At 40.8% G+C, this 17321-nt stretch overlaps 1 protein-coding gene across 1 annotated transcript in view; it reads right to left on the minus strand.

Moving 5' to 3' along the window:
• Nucleotides 1–17321, minus strand: part of LOC143041437 (uncharacterized) — a 267337-nt gene that overhangs the window by 185199 nt on the left and 64817 nt on the right. The window contains exons 2-3 of the mRNA XM_076213305.1: nucleotides 2893–3024; nucleotides 660–792 (exon numbers count right to left, since the gene is read on the minus strand). Of these exons, the coding sequence (XP_076069420.1) occupies nucleotides 660–792; nucleotides 2893–3024 (265 nt within the window). The remainder of the gene's footprint in view (nucleotides 1–659; nucleotides 793–2892; nucleotides 3025–17321) is intronic.

A 17321-nucleotide genomic window follows, 5' to 3' on the forward strand; every position in this document is an offset into this window, starting at 1 on the left:
CATGTTAAACACATGAAGACAGGAAGTCGACATCAACGGAAGCGGCTTTGGGTTGTTTGTACCGAAGCTTTTCAAGCTTTCAAACTGAGAGAGAGAGAGAGAAAGAGAGAGAGAGAGAGGGGGGAGACAGAAAAGAACCCTCAATAAAGAAACAGACAGATAGAGAAAAACTGAGTGAAAGAGAGAGACAGAATGACAACGAGAGAGAAAGGAAGAGAGGAAAGAACACCCCATTAAAGAAACAGAGAAGAGAGAGAGAGAGAGAATGACAACGAAAGAGAGAGAACTAGGAAAGAAAGGAAGCAACTCCCCACTACCCCTCTCCCTTCCCCCCTTCCTCTTCCTCCCCTTACCCCCCTTTCCCCCTTCCTCTCTCTCCCTTTCCCCCTCTCTCCTCACCCTTCTCCCCTTCTTCCTCACCCTTTTCCCCTCCTTTCTCCCCCCTTTCCCCTTTCCCCTCCTATCTTCCCTTACCCCCCTTTCCCCCTTCCTCTCTCCCCTTCCCCCTCCTTCCTCACCCTTCTCCCCTTCTACCTCACCCTTCTCCACTCCTGTCTCCCCCCTTTCCCCTTCCCCCTCCTTCCTACCCTTCCCCCATTCCCCCCCCAAAAAAAAAAAAAAAAAAAAAAAAAAAACAGAAGCATCGACTCCTTCCTTACCTTTCCCCGGCGAGTGAGGCTTGTCGAAGTGTTGCGACGACAGCGCCCTTGTGAAGTGCTCATCCACCACGGAGGCCACGTCCCCCTGGTAGTGGGTCACCAGGACGCAGTTGGCCGACACGTACTTCACGTCCTGTACGTGAGAGACGTGAGACGTGAGGAGAGTGAGAGACGTGAGGAGCGTGAAAGTAAAAAAAAATCGATGTTATCATTGGAGCAAAAAATCTTAAGCTGACAAAAAATAAATTCTTTATTGATTTGGATGGATGTACAGGATCTACGCTTGCTTGAACATAAGTGTTGTGTGTAGGTGTGCGTTTATATGTACATGCATAGCCTACAATATATGTGTATGTACATCTTGTAGGAATATATATATATGTATATATATATATATATATATATATATATATATATATATATAAATGTATATGTATATATAAACCATTCCCACCCATGTAGGGAATGGAATGGGTGGGAGTGGTTTCTATGCCTTTTTCTTTTTGGCTACCCCCGTGTAAGAGGGAAAAGCCTTTGGTATATGTATGATATATATATATGCATATATATATATATGTATATTTACACATTCATACATATATATATACGGGCATACGCATATATACATACATATACACATGCGTACATACACGCATACATATATACATACGTACATACACAAATACATACATATACTCGTATACATACAAACACACATACATATATACGTACATACACACATGTGTACATACGTACATAGACATACGTGTATACATACGTACATACACCCATGCATGCGTACATGCATGTGTTAATTCTCCCCCCTCCCAAGCACACACAATTCTTAGTCCCTATGAACACTATTCACAAGCCTGTTAACCATGCCTCCTATCATAGGCCTTTTCAAAGTCTATAACGCGCTGGTGACGTCACCAGGAGCGAGCTGGTCTCGCATTCACTTAGTTATGGGTTCGAACCCCGCATTCTTCTCCGATTCGCAGCAGTGAGTGTTAATTACCTGCCCCAACAACATTCCCCAAAGCACACATAGGGCAAAGGTGACGGCTTCGGCCGCAGCTATTCAGTGCCTCCTGGCGTAGTATGCTCCTCACCTTCTAGGTTTATAGGTACCAAATACAGGTATTCTATCATATTCTTCTATTATTCATTTATATAGATGAGGATAGTTTCGAGTCCTGCCTTTACATATGTACACACACACACACACACACACACACACACACAGATACATATATACGTACATACATACAAACATATATACATACATATATACATACCCTTGTTCTCTCCTGTTTGCTCCTGTATGAGATTTATAAATGGATATAGACATCTTTGGTGTACTCTTGATATACTGACAAACAGATTCCTTTATATTTCTTCTCATTTTCTTAATAAGAAACCAAACAATGAATATCGTCTTTCCTTTCAGGATTTTTTCTCCATTAATCCTGTCTGTATCCCATTATCTTAAGCTAAAAATAAACAAATTAATAAACACATAAATGAATAAATAAATTGATAAATCTACTAACCGTAAACCCTCATCTTCCCTCCTTCAGAGTTCATTGCGTCCACCCCAGGTGACTCACCGTCTTCAGCAATTTTACCACAAATTTTACCTTTCCTCTTCTTATCCTCTTCACCAGATTCTCTCTTCTTGTCCATTCCTTCCGGTCGTGAGGTCCTCTTTTTCTTGACCATATCATCCAGCTCTTCCTACTCATTCTTTAAACTTGCTCCTTATCATCGGACCATTTCCTTCCTCCATTTGTCACCTCCACCTCCATATCCGCTCCCAACTTCCTTCCTCACTCTCTTCAGACCAAATCCTCTTCCTTTACCATTAAGACTCTGAAGATCTTGCCACCCATCATTTGCTTCCCCTTCCCTTTCCTTCCCTTTCTTGATCTCTTTCCTTTCTAAACCTTAGTATCTTGTAATATATGTTGATGCATTGTGGCAGGGATGTAATGTAATAAATCTTAATACATAGCGAGAGGTGTGTACCTGTGATGTATGTTGGTACATCACACACACACGCGCACACACACACACACACACACACACGCGCACACACACACACACACACACATACACGCGCGCGCACACACACACACACAACTCATTGCCCAGTTAATAGGCGAACACGGTAGCACATCATATGTATATATATGTTTGTGTGTACTTGTACAGTCACGCAAAGAAATCTTACATTGGTTTCTGCCGGCGGAGTTCCAGAGGGCTCACGTTGTTGTTGTTGTTGTTGCTGTTGTTGTTGTTGATGATGGTGGAGGTGGGAGGGCGTAGCAGGAGCTTGGGGTGCGTCGACTTCTGAACAGAATTTCTGCGAAAAGAGAAGAAAAATACATCAGGAAAAACATATTAGGAAAATGCATAAGCGGAAATACATTTTGGAAAAAAGTCTTCACATTTGTATTCTGTGTGTGTGTGTGTGTGTGTTTGTGTGTATGTGTTGTTAGTGTGTCTGTATGTGTGTGTTGTTCGTGTGTCTGTATGTGTGTATGTGTTTACTCATCACGGTCTTGGACCACGTGTTGGACTCGTGATTGGCAGTTATTACTTTTCCAGATAACAATTCAGAGCTCATACATGACCCGATCTATTGGCAGTGCTGTGTGTGTGTGCATGCGTGTGTGTGTGTGATTACATGTAATCCATGTACTATCTCTATAGAATTCATTTCACCTAAATAAAACCTTCCACGATTGCTAGAACCAATTAGAGGAGGCATCGGAAGTTTAGAGCAGTATCGGGACTCGTATCGGAAGCTTAGAGGAGTGTCGAGTCTCTTATAGGAAGCTTAGCTCAGTATCGGGTCTCTTATAGGAAGCTTAGATCAGTATCGGGTCTCGTATCGGAAGCTTGGAGTAGTATCGGGTCTCGTATCGGAAGCTTAGAGCAATATCGGGTCTTGTATCGGAAGTTTAAAACAATATTGGGACTCGTATCGGAAGCTTAGAGCAGTATCGGGTCTCGTATCGGAATTGTTTGAGAGAGAATTTGGTATCGTCCCATCACTACTAATCTTTCTTTACCCCTTCCGTACATGTTGGCACTTTTTCCTCATGTTTTTCTTGACGTGTCGTCCATTGCGTTTGACCCAGGGCAGGTGGTGTTGCAGGGACGACCCGTCATCCATGAGGAGCTGAGATGGGGGAGAGGTGGAAAGGGTGGAGGGGAGTGGAGTGGGTGGGAATAGGTACGTGTCCCTGACTTGGCTACCTCCCTTATAAGGGGGAAAAAGATGTTGGTATATAGATGTATCATGCCGTCAGGTGATTTTATTCATTTCTGTGACAATGGAACACTGAGATGAGGGTTGATTGCTTTCAAATGTTGTTTGTGTGTATATACAGTATATATATATATATATATATATATGTATATACATATATATATATAATATACTATATGTATATACATATGTATGTATATATGAGATGGTGCTTGTTAGTTCGTGTCTACTTATGTCTAAGTTTTTCCTTATGGACATTAAGGTGGTGAGGACCCTACTACGCCAGGAGGCGCTGAGTATTTGCTGCGGCCGAAGCCGTCACCTTTGCCCTATGTACATACATTTTTGGGGACTGTAACTTAGGGCAGGGAACACACAGTCACTGCTGGGAATCGGAGAGGAGTGAGTGCGGGATTCGAACACGCAACTAGGCAAATGCGAGACTGGAGCCCATCCGATGGCGCCCAATTACCCGTAATTACAATTAATTACTATTAATTACCCCCCCTTCCGTGGCGGGTGATACTTTAACCCCTGGTTTTGCTGCTGCCAGGCGATTTTATTCATCTTCGTGGCATCTATCCCCCCGCCCCGTTGCTAGCCCCTGGGGAAAGAAGAAGGCATCAGTGACACCCGTACGGACCAGAACCACGCAATATTGTAATTATTTACTTGAGGCTTGTCTCCGCTCAAAGAAAAATTATAATTTCTTTAACTCTCCCCCTTCTCTCTCTCTCTCTCTCTCTCTCTCTCTCTCTCTCTCTCTCTCTCTCTCTCTCTCTCCCTCCCTCTTCCTCTCTCTCCCCCTCTCTCTCCCTCTCCCTTCCCTCTCCCTTCCCTCCCTCCCTCTGTTCCTTCTCCCCTTGTCTCTCCCCCTCTCATTTTAGATTATCTCCTATTTCTTTTTATCTATTTATCCATATCTTTATTTCTTTTGTAGGTTATAAATATATATATATATAATTATGTATATGTGTATATATGTATATTTATGTATATATATAATATATATATATAATGTATATGTGTGTATATATATATATATGTATATATATATATATATGTGTGTGTGTGTGTGTGTGTGTGTATATATATTTATACATATGTCATTTATTCTTGTATATTAGCTTGTTTGCTTTAACTTTTCATTTGTTACTATTATTATTGCTGTTGTTGTCATTATCATCATTATTATTATCATTACTATTATTATATTAACATTATTATTATAAGCATTACTACTATTATTATAATTTTATCACGTATTATCATGTTTGTTATTACTATACTACCATTATTATTATCGTTATTACCATAACTTTTGTTATTATTTTAAGCACTTTCATCCACCATCGTCATGGACCAAAAAGTCTCTTGTCGGCCCCTTGCTGTACCTTTGTAACTCGTCGTAAGTTGTGGCCCCGCCTGCCGTTTTCTTTCTGCGCAAGAGTTTATGCGCACCAATGAACGTGTCACACTTGCTGTTGCGCATCTCGTTTACGTACGCATGAGTGCTTTGCGCATGCGTGCACTTCGGGCTCGAGTGGCATCGTGTACATCAAAGTGGAGTAGAGAAACATACACGCTTGCATATATATATATATATATATATATATATATATATATATATATGTATATATTTCAGAAACGTAATGAATTGTTTCTTGTTATTGATTATATTAATTTCCGTTGTCAACAATGTCTGGACCAAAATGGATATCAATTTGAAGATAGGCAATAGCAAAATCTTTAAAAAACTGAATTGAAATCAATATACGTATATATATGTATATATCTATAAATATATACATATATATATGTATATATATATAATATATATTGTGTGTGTATGTATGTAAATGATGGGACGCTATAAAAAAATTAACGATTTGATAGCACACGAGGGGGGGGAGTGTAGGCAAAAAAATGAAATATATATTAAAAAGTGTTATAGGACAGTATTAAGAATGGAGACAGTATAACGGAAGGACAGTCGCAGTGGAATAAAGTAGCACAGAATTACTAAGTAGATAATTCCTCTATCAGAAAATGTTGTGTAGCTCTGGTCCGTAGGGGCGCCTTATATAGACCCTATTATCTCAATGCTACAGAGCAGATTTTACCGTACAATAACATGAAACCAATGCCCCAGACGGAGGTATATATGTGTGTGCATATATATATATATATATATAATATATATATATATATATATTATATAATATAATATAACCATATGAACTGTATAAATTGAATATCCCTCAAGCGGAGAAAAGAGAGAAAACATTTTGAAGATATGTATATTGCGATCACTACCTGTGATCCTCTTCAGCGTGGTTGCACAAATGGTGGGTAGACTTATATAAACTATGAGGGGATACATACCTCCATGTCCCCTCTATGTATCCCCTCCTAGTATATATAAGTCCACCCACCCTTTGTACAACCACGCTGAAGATGATGACAGATAGTGAACGCAATATTCGTAATATATGTATTTTCAAACTATTTTCTTTTCTCCGATAAAGTCTTCAGATTTTGTAATTTGTTTGTGTGTATTCTTTCCCAGTGATACCAACTGTACCAGGTAACGGAAACCTTTCAAGTAGGCATACCAACCCTTCACATATCATATATGTATGTGTGTGTTTGTCAAGGGTATAAATGTGCAGGAGATTTTCTCTTAAACAAATATCATCAAACGTGATTGCCAACTCAGCATTATCATCTTTCAGACATTTTCTTATAGTAGGTCTTGTTCTCTTTGGTAAGGTTTGAGATGATTTCTCCATAGGTCGTCGTGTGTATATGTATAATACGTATACCCAGTCGTAACAATGTTTCTGGAAAGCGATCAATCTCTATGACAACAATCAACTAACGGTCAACTGAGCTAGCGCCGAAATCAATTGCAACTCTCCTCCTCCCTCTCTCTCTATCCTCTCTCTCTCTCTCTCTCTCTCTCTCTCTCTCTCTCTCTCTCTGTATGAAGCTGGTCAAAGCCGTGACCAGCTGGTGACGCGGCTGCAAGGGGACACTGGCCAGCTGCTAAAAATCTGGCCAGCTCTTCCACCATCTGTTTATACTCTCCGCAGCTGGTGCAGGCGACCGCATCAGCTTTGTGATGTTTCGTACTGTTGTACCACTGTGCTAAGTTATATTAAGGGGCTATTACACTGGGCTATTTTTCCTCCAACCTCCGATTCGTCGGCGGTACCGCCCACCTCCAGCATTTGTTCCGCCGTGAAAACACAGTTTACATAGAATGTCATCGGATATGCCGGAGGAAAATAATTTTCCTCCAGCATAGATTCCTTCCCGAAGGCTGCGGAGTTTCAAATTTGCTCCAACAGTCGGAGGAAAAAGAGCCCAGTGTGATAAGGCCTTTACGCTCTGTTGGTGATTTACGTTATTAAAAAAAAAAAAAAAATAAATCATTACCCCCAAAAATATATAGAATTAACAAACAATAACACGTGAGGGTCCTTTATTCAACCAGTCCAGAAGAGTCTGTATAACGTATCTTGTGAACAAGAAGAAAAAGAGGAAGAGGAAGACAAGTGTAGTAGTAGCAACAGTAGTAGTAGTAGTAGTAGTAGTAGTAGCAGTAGTAACAGTAGTAATAGTAGAAGTAGTAGCAGCAGCAGTAACTAGTAGTAGTAGTAGCAGCAGTAATAGTAGTAGTAGTAGTAACAGCAGTAGTAGTAGTAGTAGCAGCAGCAGTAGTAGTAGTAGCAGCAGCAGTAAAATTAGTAGTAGTAGAAGTAGTATGAGGAGGAGGAGGTGCCCTGGAGAAAATCCTGATATTTACAATATTCTGATTCCCCCTCTCCCCTTCTCCCCCTCTCCCCTTCTCCCCCTCTCCCTTCTCCCCCCTCTCCCCCAAGGGGGGAAGGGGGAAGGGGTCAGTCGGGTTTTTCAAAGGCTCTTGTGATGCTTCTGACTCGAATATATATGTGCCCCCTTCACTCGCGTGGTTGCCCTCGCTTATGCTCGGTGGGGTTCCGCTCTGTCTTGCTGCTGAGTCTAAGGGCTTGTGAAATGATTCTGAGGAAGAAGGGAAGGAAGGAAGGCTTCGTCAGTGTTGGACAAGAAGAACGGAAATAAAAGGGAGAGAGAGAGAGAGAGAAAGAAAAAAAGAAAGATAGATAGAAAGAAACAGGAAGACCGAAAACGGAATAGGAAAAGGAAAGAGAGGGAGAGAGAGAGCGGGAGTAGAGAGATAGAAGAAATGGAAGAGGGTGAGAGATAGGAAAACGGAGAGAGGCTGAGAACGAGAGAGGAGAGAGAGAGAGAGACTGAGAACGAGAGAGAAGAAGACTGGAAGAGAGAGAGAGAGAGAGAGAGAGAGAAAGACCGGAAGAGAGAGAGATAGAGAGGAAGACCTGAAATGGAATGGGAAGAAGAAGAGAGTAGATAAATATGGAGGAGGTAGATGCGAACCGGGGCGATGGGGGGGGGGGCAGAGTCGATCTACTGTTCCCTTGCCCCTTTGGTCTTGTGCGCTCTGAACACGACGATGATAAGTGACCGCCAGGCTCTTGGACAACCCCCCACCCCACCCCCACCCCCTTCCGTACCGGGTGGTACCTTTCCCCTTCTTACTCGTGCCGTTAAATGATTTTATTCAGTTATGCTATATTTTTTTTTTTTTTTTTTTTTTTTTTTTTTGGGTCACCATCGTCTTGAATGGCATTTTTCACCTTCACTAAGACTGTTCTTACATAATAATGGTTACACATTTTGAAATTGTTTATAGGTATATTTACATGCTGTATACACTGTAAACACGCGCGCACACACGTAAAAAATGTATAATGTGTACATAGACATATGCTGATGGCACATACAGTATACACATACTGCAAGCACACACAAACACACACACATATATATATATATATATATATATATATATATATATATATATACACATACACACGACAAATACATCATTGTGTACATACACATATACTAGTGGCATTGTTAATTACTTTTTGGAACAATGTGTATAGATATACACATACATCAAAAACACACACACATACACACGCACACACACACACACACACACACACACACACACACACACATATATATATACACACGTAAAAAATGTATAATGTGTACGTACACATATACTGGTGGCACATACAGTATACACATACTGCAAGAACATACACACAAAACAAACACATCAGTGTGTACATACACATATACTAGTGGCACTGTTAATTACTTTTTGAAACAGTGTGTATAGATATACACGTACATAAAAGACACACACACACACACACACACACACACACACACACACACACACACACACACACACACAAAACAAACACATCAATGTGTACATACACATATACTAGTGGCACTGTTAATTACTTTTTGAAACAGTGTGTATAGATATACACATCACACACACGCACTCACACACACGCACTCACACACACACACACACACACACACACACACACACACACACACACACACACACACACACACACACACACACACGAACCATAAACTCTCTTTAGTTCTTTTAATTGCTTGTCGCGTTTTGTCTTTTCTTCGGTCCACCTCCTCCTTTCACTCCTCACACGCTTAATCTCGTTCTCCATCTCGCAGAACTCCTCCTCCTTCCATTCTTCCCTCCCCTCCCCCCCCCAAGTCTCTCAACACATCCGGCCACCCCTTCCCCCCTCTTCACACCCCCACCATGCCCCCTCCCCCCAAGTAAAGAATACCCCCCTTTCTCTACGCACGTGGGGGCAAAAGAAAAAAAAAACTTCTTGGGTATCACTATCCCGAAGACGACTTAGCAGTGTCGCCATCTTTCTCTGCGTCCGTAGAGTGTAAATCAGAACCTCTCTCCCCCCCCACTCCCCTCTCCCCCCCAGGGTCTTCGCCTCCTCCTCCTCCTCCTCCTCCCCTTTCTCATCCCCCCTAGTCAGCCTCCTCCCTGAGTGCCAACAATGCGGCATGCACGGCTTGGCCCTGTGCCTCGATCTGAGTCACGGCCCAGCTTCCTTCCTCCTCCTCGATTTACTTCCTCTCTCTCTCTCTCTCTCTCTCTCTCTCTCTCTCTCTCTCTCTCTCCTCCTCCTCTGTCCTCCTCCTCTGTCTCTCTTTCTCTCTCCATCTATCTGTCTCTGTCTCTCTTTCCATCTCTCCCTCTCTCTTCATGTAGGTTCTTATTTTTGCGTGACGTAACCGTTTATATGTATACAAAATCTTTAAATTCACTTTCTCTATCTCTCTCCCTTTCTCTCTCTCCCTCTCACTCCCTTTCTCTCTCTCCCTCTCACTCCCTTTCTCTCTCTCCCTCTATCTTTCTCTTGCTTTCTATATCTTTCTACAGCAAGATATCAGCTTGATATTTTTCATAAGTATAGAAGCGGTGGTAAACTGCAGTCCCTAAAAACAACAATCCCTTCTATACTGAGTGAGAATCATTCATTTTTACTCTGGCTGCCGTCAAGTGATTTTATATATATCCGTGGTACCCCCTCCCCCTCTCACCCACCTCCTCCATCGGTAGTAAAGCTGATGGCAATTATTGGAAATGTAAGAAGGTAGTAGGAAATCACTAAAACGTTAATATTCACTCAATCATTACTGTACCGAGGATCTAGAGGCAACGCAAAGCCATTTTAGAATGGGGATAGAATTTTGTCGGCCATTACCAGGAGGAGTGTGCCGATTAATCGGCCAAAAAAAAAAAAAAAAAAAAAAAAAAATCGGCACTGTTTCGGCATATCGGCTTCGGCGAGACTCGGCAGTAATTCATTTTTATAATTTTATTATTATTATTATTATTAATAATATTATTATCATTATAATTCTTTATTTTTTTTTTTAGAATCGTCATCGGCAATATTTTGCCAATGACGATTAAAAAAAAAAAAAAAACGATTCTCGCCGATGCCGACTCACACACACACACAAAAGTGCCGATTCTTGCTAATTAATCGGCACACACCAGCGCTTCTATCCTTGGGGGCAAAATTGCACCGGGGAGGTAGATTTGTGGAGGTTTTGGTCAAGCAGATAATGGAGAAAGTTAGAAGGATGGAGGGGGAATACTCGTAGAAGGACTCAGAACGGTGATGAGCGGAAGGCATGGGTGTGTGTTGTCCCTGTGGTTGGCCAATGTACACATGCTTAAAGTTATGAAGGAAGTCTAAATATGGGGAGTTAAGTGAACTTTTTTTAGAGAGAGAGGGAGAGAAGAAAAGGAAATAAGAAAGCGGGGAAAGAGAGGAATGAGGAGAAAGAAAATAAAAAAATGGAAAATAAAGATGAGGGAGAAAGAGGAAGAAGACATAGAAAAGGGAGAACATTGAAAAAAACAAAAACAAGAGGAAGATCTCACTCTGTTGATTGGGACTAATTTATTTTATTTATCTATTTATTTATTTATTTGTTTATTTTTTGTATGATATGAACAAATATATGGAAACGTTTATATGAATATGGGCGTTAAGTATGAACTGTAAAGGTAAAAGTAACTTAATAATCTGTCGGAAATACCAACGCTTCCAATTGAAAAAGTTGATTCATAGGAGTGGTCAAGTGGAGATTGAAGGAGATCATCAGAATGGAGGTAGAGTAGAACATAAAAATAATCAACTTCATTTCTTTAGTGGAGACAAGTCTGATGACGAAATAATGCTGAGTGACTCTGGGTCGTAGGGGTATGACTGGAGTCCGTAAAATATTGAATGCTGAAGACATGGAGTCAGCAGAGAAGACAATAGAGAAGAAAGGGAGGATTATAAGAGAGATATCAGTGTTTAGGTATATAGGAGTGGATGTGACGATGGATGAAGGGAGTGGATGTGACGATGGATGAAAGGAGTGGATGTGACGATGGATGAAAGGAGTGGATGTGACGATGGATGAAAGGAGTGGATGTGACGATGGATGAAAGGAGTGGATGTGACGATAGATGGAAGGAGTGGATGTGACGATGGATGAAAGTAGTGGATGTGACGATGGATGAAAGGAGTGGATGTGACGATAGATGGAAGGAGTGGATGTGACGATGGATGGAAGGAGTGGATGTGACGATGGAGGAAAGGAGTGGATGTGACTGGTTGATGAGACGATAAGTCGTGTGGTTGCAGGTTTGAGAGTTGCACGAATTAATTTGAAGGTAATAAGGTCAGGTTAAGTCAGTGGTTCTTATAAGGTCAGGAAAAGGCATTGGTCTTAAAAAGGTCATAAGGTCAGGTTAAGTCCGTGGTTCTTATAAGGTCAGGTTAAGGCATTTGTTCTTATAAGGTCAGGTTAAGGTATTGCTTCTTATAAGGTCAGGTTAAGGCATTGGTTCTTATAAGGTCAGATTAAGTCCGTGGTTCTCATAAGGTCATGTTAAGGCAATGATTCTTATAATGTCAGGTTAAGACATTAGTTCTTATAAGGTCAGGCTAAGGCATTGGTTCTCATAAGGTCAGGTTAAGGCATTGGTTTTTACAAGGTCCGGTTAAGGCATTGGTTCTTATAAGGTCAAGTTGGCATTGGTTCTTATAAGGTCAGATTAAGGTATTGGTTCTTATAAGGTCAGGTTAAGTCAGTGGTTCTTATAAGGTCAGGTTAAGTCAGTGGTTCTTTTAAGGTCAGATTAAGGCACTGGTTTTTATAAGGTCAGGTTAAGTTAATGGTTCTTATAAGGTCAGATTAAGTCAATGGTTCTTATAAGGTCAGGTTAAAGCCTTGGTTCTTATAAGGTCAGGTTAAGGTATTGGTTCTTATAAGGTCAGGTTAGGTCAGTGGTTTTTAACCTGGGGGTACTTGTACCCACAAGGGATACGAAACCTTAACACTGGGGATACTAGACCTATATATTTACAACGAGAAAGCAAAGCCAGGTTTGTATCACAAATCCGTTTCATATGTTTCCATTGTATTTGTATTGGATGGGGGTACGATTTTTTTTTTTTTTTTTTTTTTTTAGAGAGAGAGATAGATATATAGATAGAGATATCGAGGGGTACGGGCACTGAAAATGGCTAAGAACCACAAAGGGAAGAAGCCATCGAGGCCATGGTAGTGACTGAGAGGAAGATTGGGTTGATAAGTCTGTTGAGGAACGAAACGTGATTACAAAGGCTTAACCAAGGGCTTAAGATAACAAGGCAGGACTCGCAGTAATGGGTTTAGATTGGACAGATTTAGGTTTAAGAAGGAAATAGGCAAGAACTGGTTTATCAACAGAGTAGTTAATGAGTGGAATAAACTTAGTGACCATGAAATAGTGAGCGCTGAAACTATCGGTTGTTTTATGAGAAGGTCAGGTAACCATGGATGGGCATGGCAGGTGGTAAGGGACATGGAACTGCGTAGTGTAGGCCCTATGGCCTCTTACAGCCTCCTTCATTCTTGTGTTCTTAAACTTATGGGGGGAAAGAAGGACAAAAGAAAAATGGAAGTAAAAAGAAAGAAGAAGAAAAAGAAGAGGAGTGTGTTTATAAATGTGAGTGTTTGTATTTACGTGTGTGTGTTTGTATGTGTGTTTGTGTATTTATTTGTTTGTGTGTGTATTTGTGTATTTTGTATGTATTATGTATGTGTATACAGGTGTTTATGTATTTAAGTGTATTTAGGGCGTGTAAAAGTATGTATTTATGTGCTATAAATATGAATTTGTGTGCGTGTAAATGGGTCTTCATCCTTTTTTGTGTGCGTGTGTGTGGACGCATTGGTGTGTGCACTGGTGTGTGTGTGTGTGTGTGTGTGTGTGTGTGTGTGTATGTGTGTGTACTTTTGTATCTATAAATGTGTCCTTGTGAACTTGTAAATACGAATTTATGCGCATGTAAATGTGTCTACGTCCTCTGTGTGTGAGTGTATTGGTGTACCTATAACTATGTCCTTGTGAACTTCTAAATACAAATTTATGTGCATGTAAATGTGCCTGCGTCCTCTGTGTGTGTGTGTGTGTGTGTGTATGTGTGTAATGGTGTATGTGTATACATATGTATCTATAACTATGTCCATGTGAACTTGTAAATACGAATTTATGTGCATGTAAATGTGTCTGCGTCCGTTGTGTGTATGCGTGTGTGTGTATTTTTGTTTGTGTGTATTGGTGTATATACATGTGTATCTATAACTATGTCTTTGTGAACCTGTAAATACGAATTTATGTGCATGTAAATGTGTCTACGTCCTCTTTGTGTGTGTACATGTGTGTGTGTATACATGTGTATCTATAACTATGTCCTTGTGAAATTGTAAATGCGAATTTATGTCCATGTAAATGTGCCTGCGTCCTGTGTGTGTGCTCGTGTGTGCGTGCTTACGTGTGTGTGTGTGTGTGTGTGTGTGTGTGTGTGTGTGTGTGTGTGTGTGTGGTTAAAGGGCCCCAGGGAAGAAAATACTCGGGGAATAAAGTAGAGAGCCGTCTAACGCGTGGACGACGCACAAATGCTGGCAGAATCGTTTTTACTCTTTCTCGATAATCGGCCACTTATGTCATGCTGTCGAGGCTGTTAAGGTGACTATTTATCTGCAAGTGAGTGTATGTTTGTATGTATGTGTGTGTGTGTGTGTGTGTGTGTGTGTGTGTGTATATGTGTATGTATGTATGTATGAGTGTATGTCTGTATGTATGAATGTGTATCTATATGTATGTATATGTTTGTGTATGTATATATGTATGTATGTATATATTTGTGTATGTATATATGTATCTGTGTATGTATGTATGAATGCATATCTATATGTATGTATATATCTCTATGTGTATACATATGTATATATGTATGTATATAGGTATATGTATGTACCTCTGTATATAGGTATATATGTATCTGTGTATGCATGTATATATGTATGTATGAATGTATGTGTATGTGAACATGTATGTGTGAATATATGTATGTGCATGCATCTGAATATACGTATGTATGTATATATATATGTATATATGTATATGTGTATATATATGTATATATATATATATTTATATATATATATGTATACATATATATATATATATATATTATATATATGTACTGTTTGTATCCACATGTGTATGTATGTATGTGTGCATCCACATGTGTGTGTATGTATGCATGTATCCAAATATCTATATATGTTTGTATGTATGTATCTTTATGTATGCGTGTATGTGTATGCCAGTATGTATGTTTGCATGTATGTGTGTGTATATATGTATCTATATGTATGAATGTATATGTATATATGTATGTATAAATGCATTGTGTCAGACTTTGTATGTATCCATGAATCTTTATGTATGCGTGTATGTATGTCGGTGTGTATGTTTGCATATATGTACATGTATGTGTGTGTATATATGTATCTCTATGTATGAATGTATGTGTGCATATATGTATGTATATTGCATTGGGTCAGAATCGGTCGTCCGCGCATTGGCACATTCAAACACGTCTCTCCTTAATGTCGTAGTAAACAGAGACTTCCTTCTTGCACCTGTCAGATGCAGTCGATAATCACATCACCCAAACGTTTATCTATTACTCTCGCCTCCTATCAACTCTTCCTATCACTTCCCTTCTCCATGTCACTCCCTGTCTTTGACCCTGCTTCTCTCTCTCTCTCTCTCTCTCTCTCTGTCTGTCTTTCTCAACTTTCTCTCGTTCTGTCTCTCTCTCTCCTATGTCTCTATCGATCTATCTATCTCTGTCTTATGTCTCTCTCCCCTCTCCCTCTTTCTTCTCTCTCCCTCTTCTCTGTCTGTCTCTCTCTTTCTCTTCTTTCTCTTTCTCGTTCTGTCTCTCTCTCTCTCTCTCCCCTTCTCATTATGTCTCTATCGATCAATCTATCTCTCTCATATGTCTCTCCCCCTCTCCCTCTCTTTTCTCTCTCTCTCTCCTCCTCCCCCTCTTTCCCCCTCTCTTCTCTCTCTGTCTCTCTCTCCTCCCTCTCTCTCCTCCCTCTTTCTCTCACACACACACGCACGCACACTCTCGTGGGCGGAGAGTTGGGTGTGTGTGTGTGCGTGTAAGGTCACAGCATTACCCATAGATCGGTCATACGAGCTCTGAGCTCTCTTCCGGGAGGGAAATAGCTGTCGATCACGGGTCCAGCACGTGATGCAAAGACCAAGGTTACACACGCACGCACGCACTCTCCTCTCTCTCTCTCTCTCTCTCTCTCTCTCTCTCTCTCTCTCTCTCTCTCTCTCTCTCTCTCTCTCTCTCTCTCTATCTCTCTCTCTCTCTTCGGTATGGGGTCTTCACTGTATAAGTTTAATGTGGTCAATATCTTTGTGACTTTAGTGACACCCCTGCGAATCAGAGTCACGCAGCACTCTCTACTCAAAGATGAAAGCTGATTACTTCTCTATCCTGCTGCCCATCTTAAACCTCTCCGGCGCATTGTTGTTCCCAAGGATATAAGCGCTAGTTTTCACCGACAAAACGCCAATGATTCTCTCCCTCTCCCTCTCTTCCTCTCTTTTCTCTCTTTCTCTCTTTCTCTTACTGCTCCGGTCGTTTCTTTTCATAGTGCTTACCTTGAATATATATATGAGAAAGGTGGAAGAAGTCACGGGTCTAGCTCTGAGTTCCGAGTTTATTCCTGACCGGTTTTGTTAGTTGGGGGGTAGGAGATAAACATTCACTGCTGAAAATAAGAGAAGTGTGCGGGACTCGAACCCACAACTAAACGTATGCGAAACCAGCACGCTTTCGATGACGTCACCAGATTTCGTGGTTCATTGAGAGAGTAGAGAGAACTCAGAGAAAGAGAATGAAAAGAGAGAACTCGGAGAGTAAAGAGAGATAGGGAACTCAGATTTCTCAGAGAAAACACGAGAGACTTGAGAAAACTCAAAAACTCCCAAGAGACAGAATACAGAAGAGATCTCAGAATCTCTCGAAAGGACCCCATCCACTGTACGATCTGGCCTGACGGCCGCCGAACAGATCTGGTCTTATCGGACCAGATTGGATCGTGTGTGGGCTGATTTTGGTTTGTGCGACCGACATACACGATCCAACCTGATCGGATCAGACCAGGTCGTACCGTGAATGAGGACCCTATGAGAGAATATGAGAGATCGAAAACGATTTACAGACATTTTTGAAAAATAAAATAAAATAAGATAAATAAATAGATAAATGAAAATAAGGGAAACATGATACAGTTGTCTGATATACAGTGACGGAGTAAGAATGAAATCTCACGGATCTGTTGAGAGAGTGACTCACGGGAAGCAGTGACGGACGAACAAACGGACAGACAGACGGACTTGTCGGGAGCGTTGAAAAGATGGACATTTTCGAAGATTTGTCTTCGGCGTCAGCAACTTTGACTTCGTCTTGTCAGGAGTACCTTATATCAGCCACACTCTTCCTGCATGTTTCTCTTGCTAATTACACATT

This window comes from Oratosquilla oratoria, chromosome 31 (genome assembly GCF_046742065.1).
Source record: "Oratosquilla oratoria isolate Oo_2021 chromosome 31, ASM4674206v1, whole genome shotgun sequence".
In the NCBI taxonomy this organism is placed as follows: Eukaryota; Metazoa; Arthropoda; class Malacostraca; order Stomatopoda; family Squillidae; genus Oratosquilla; species Oratosquilla oratoria.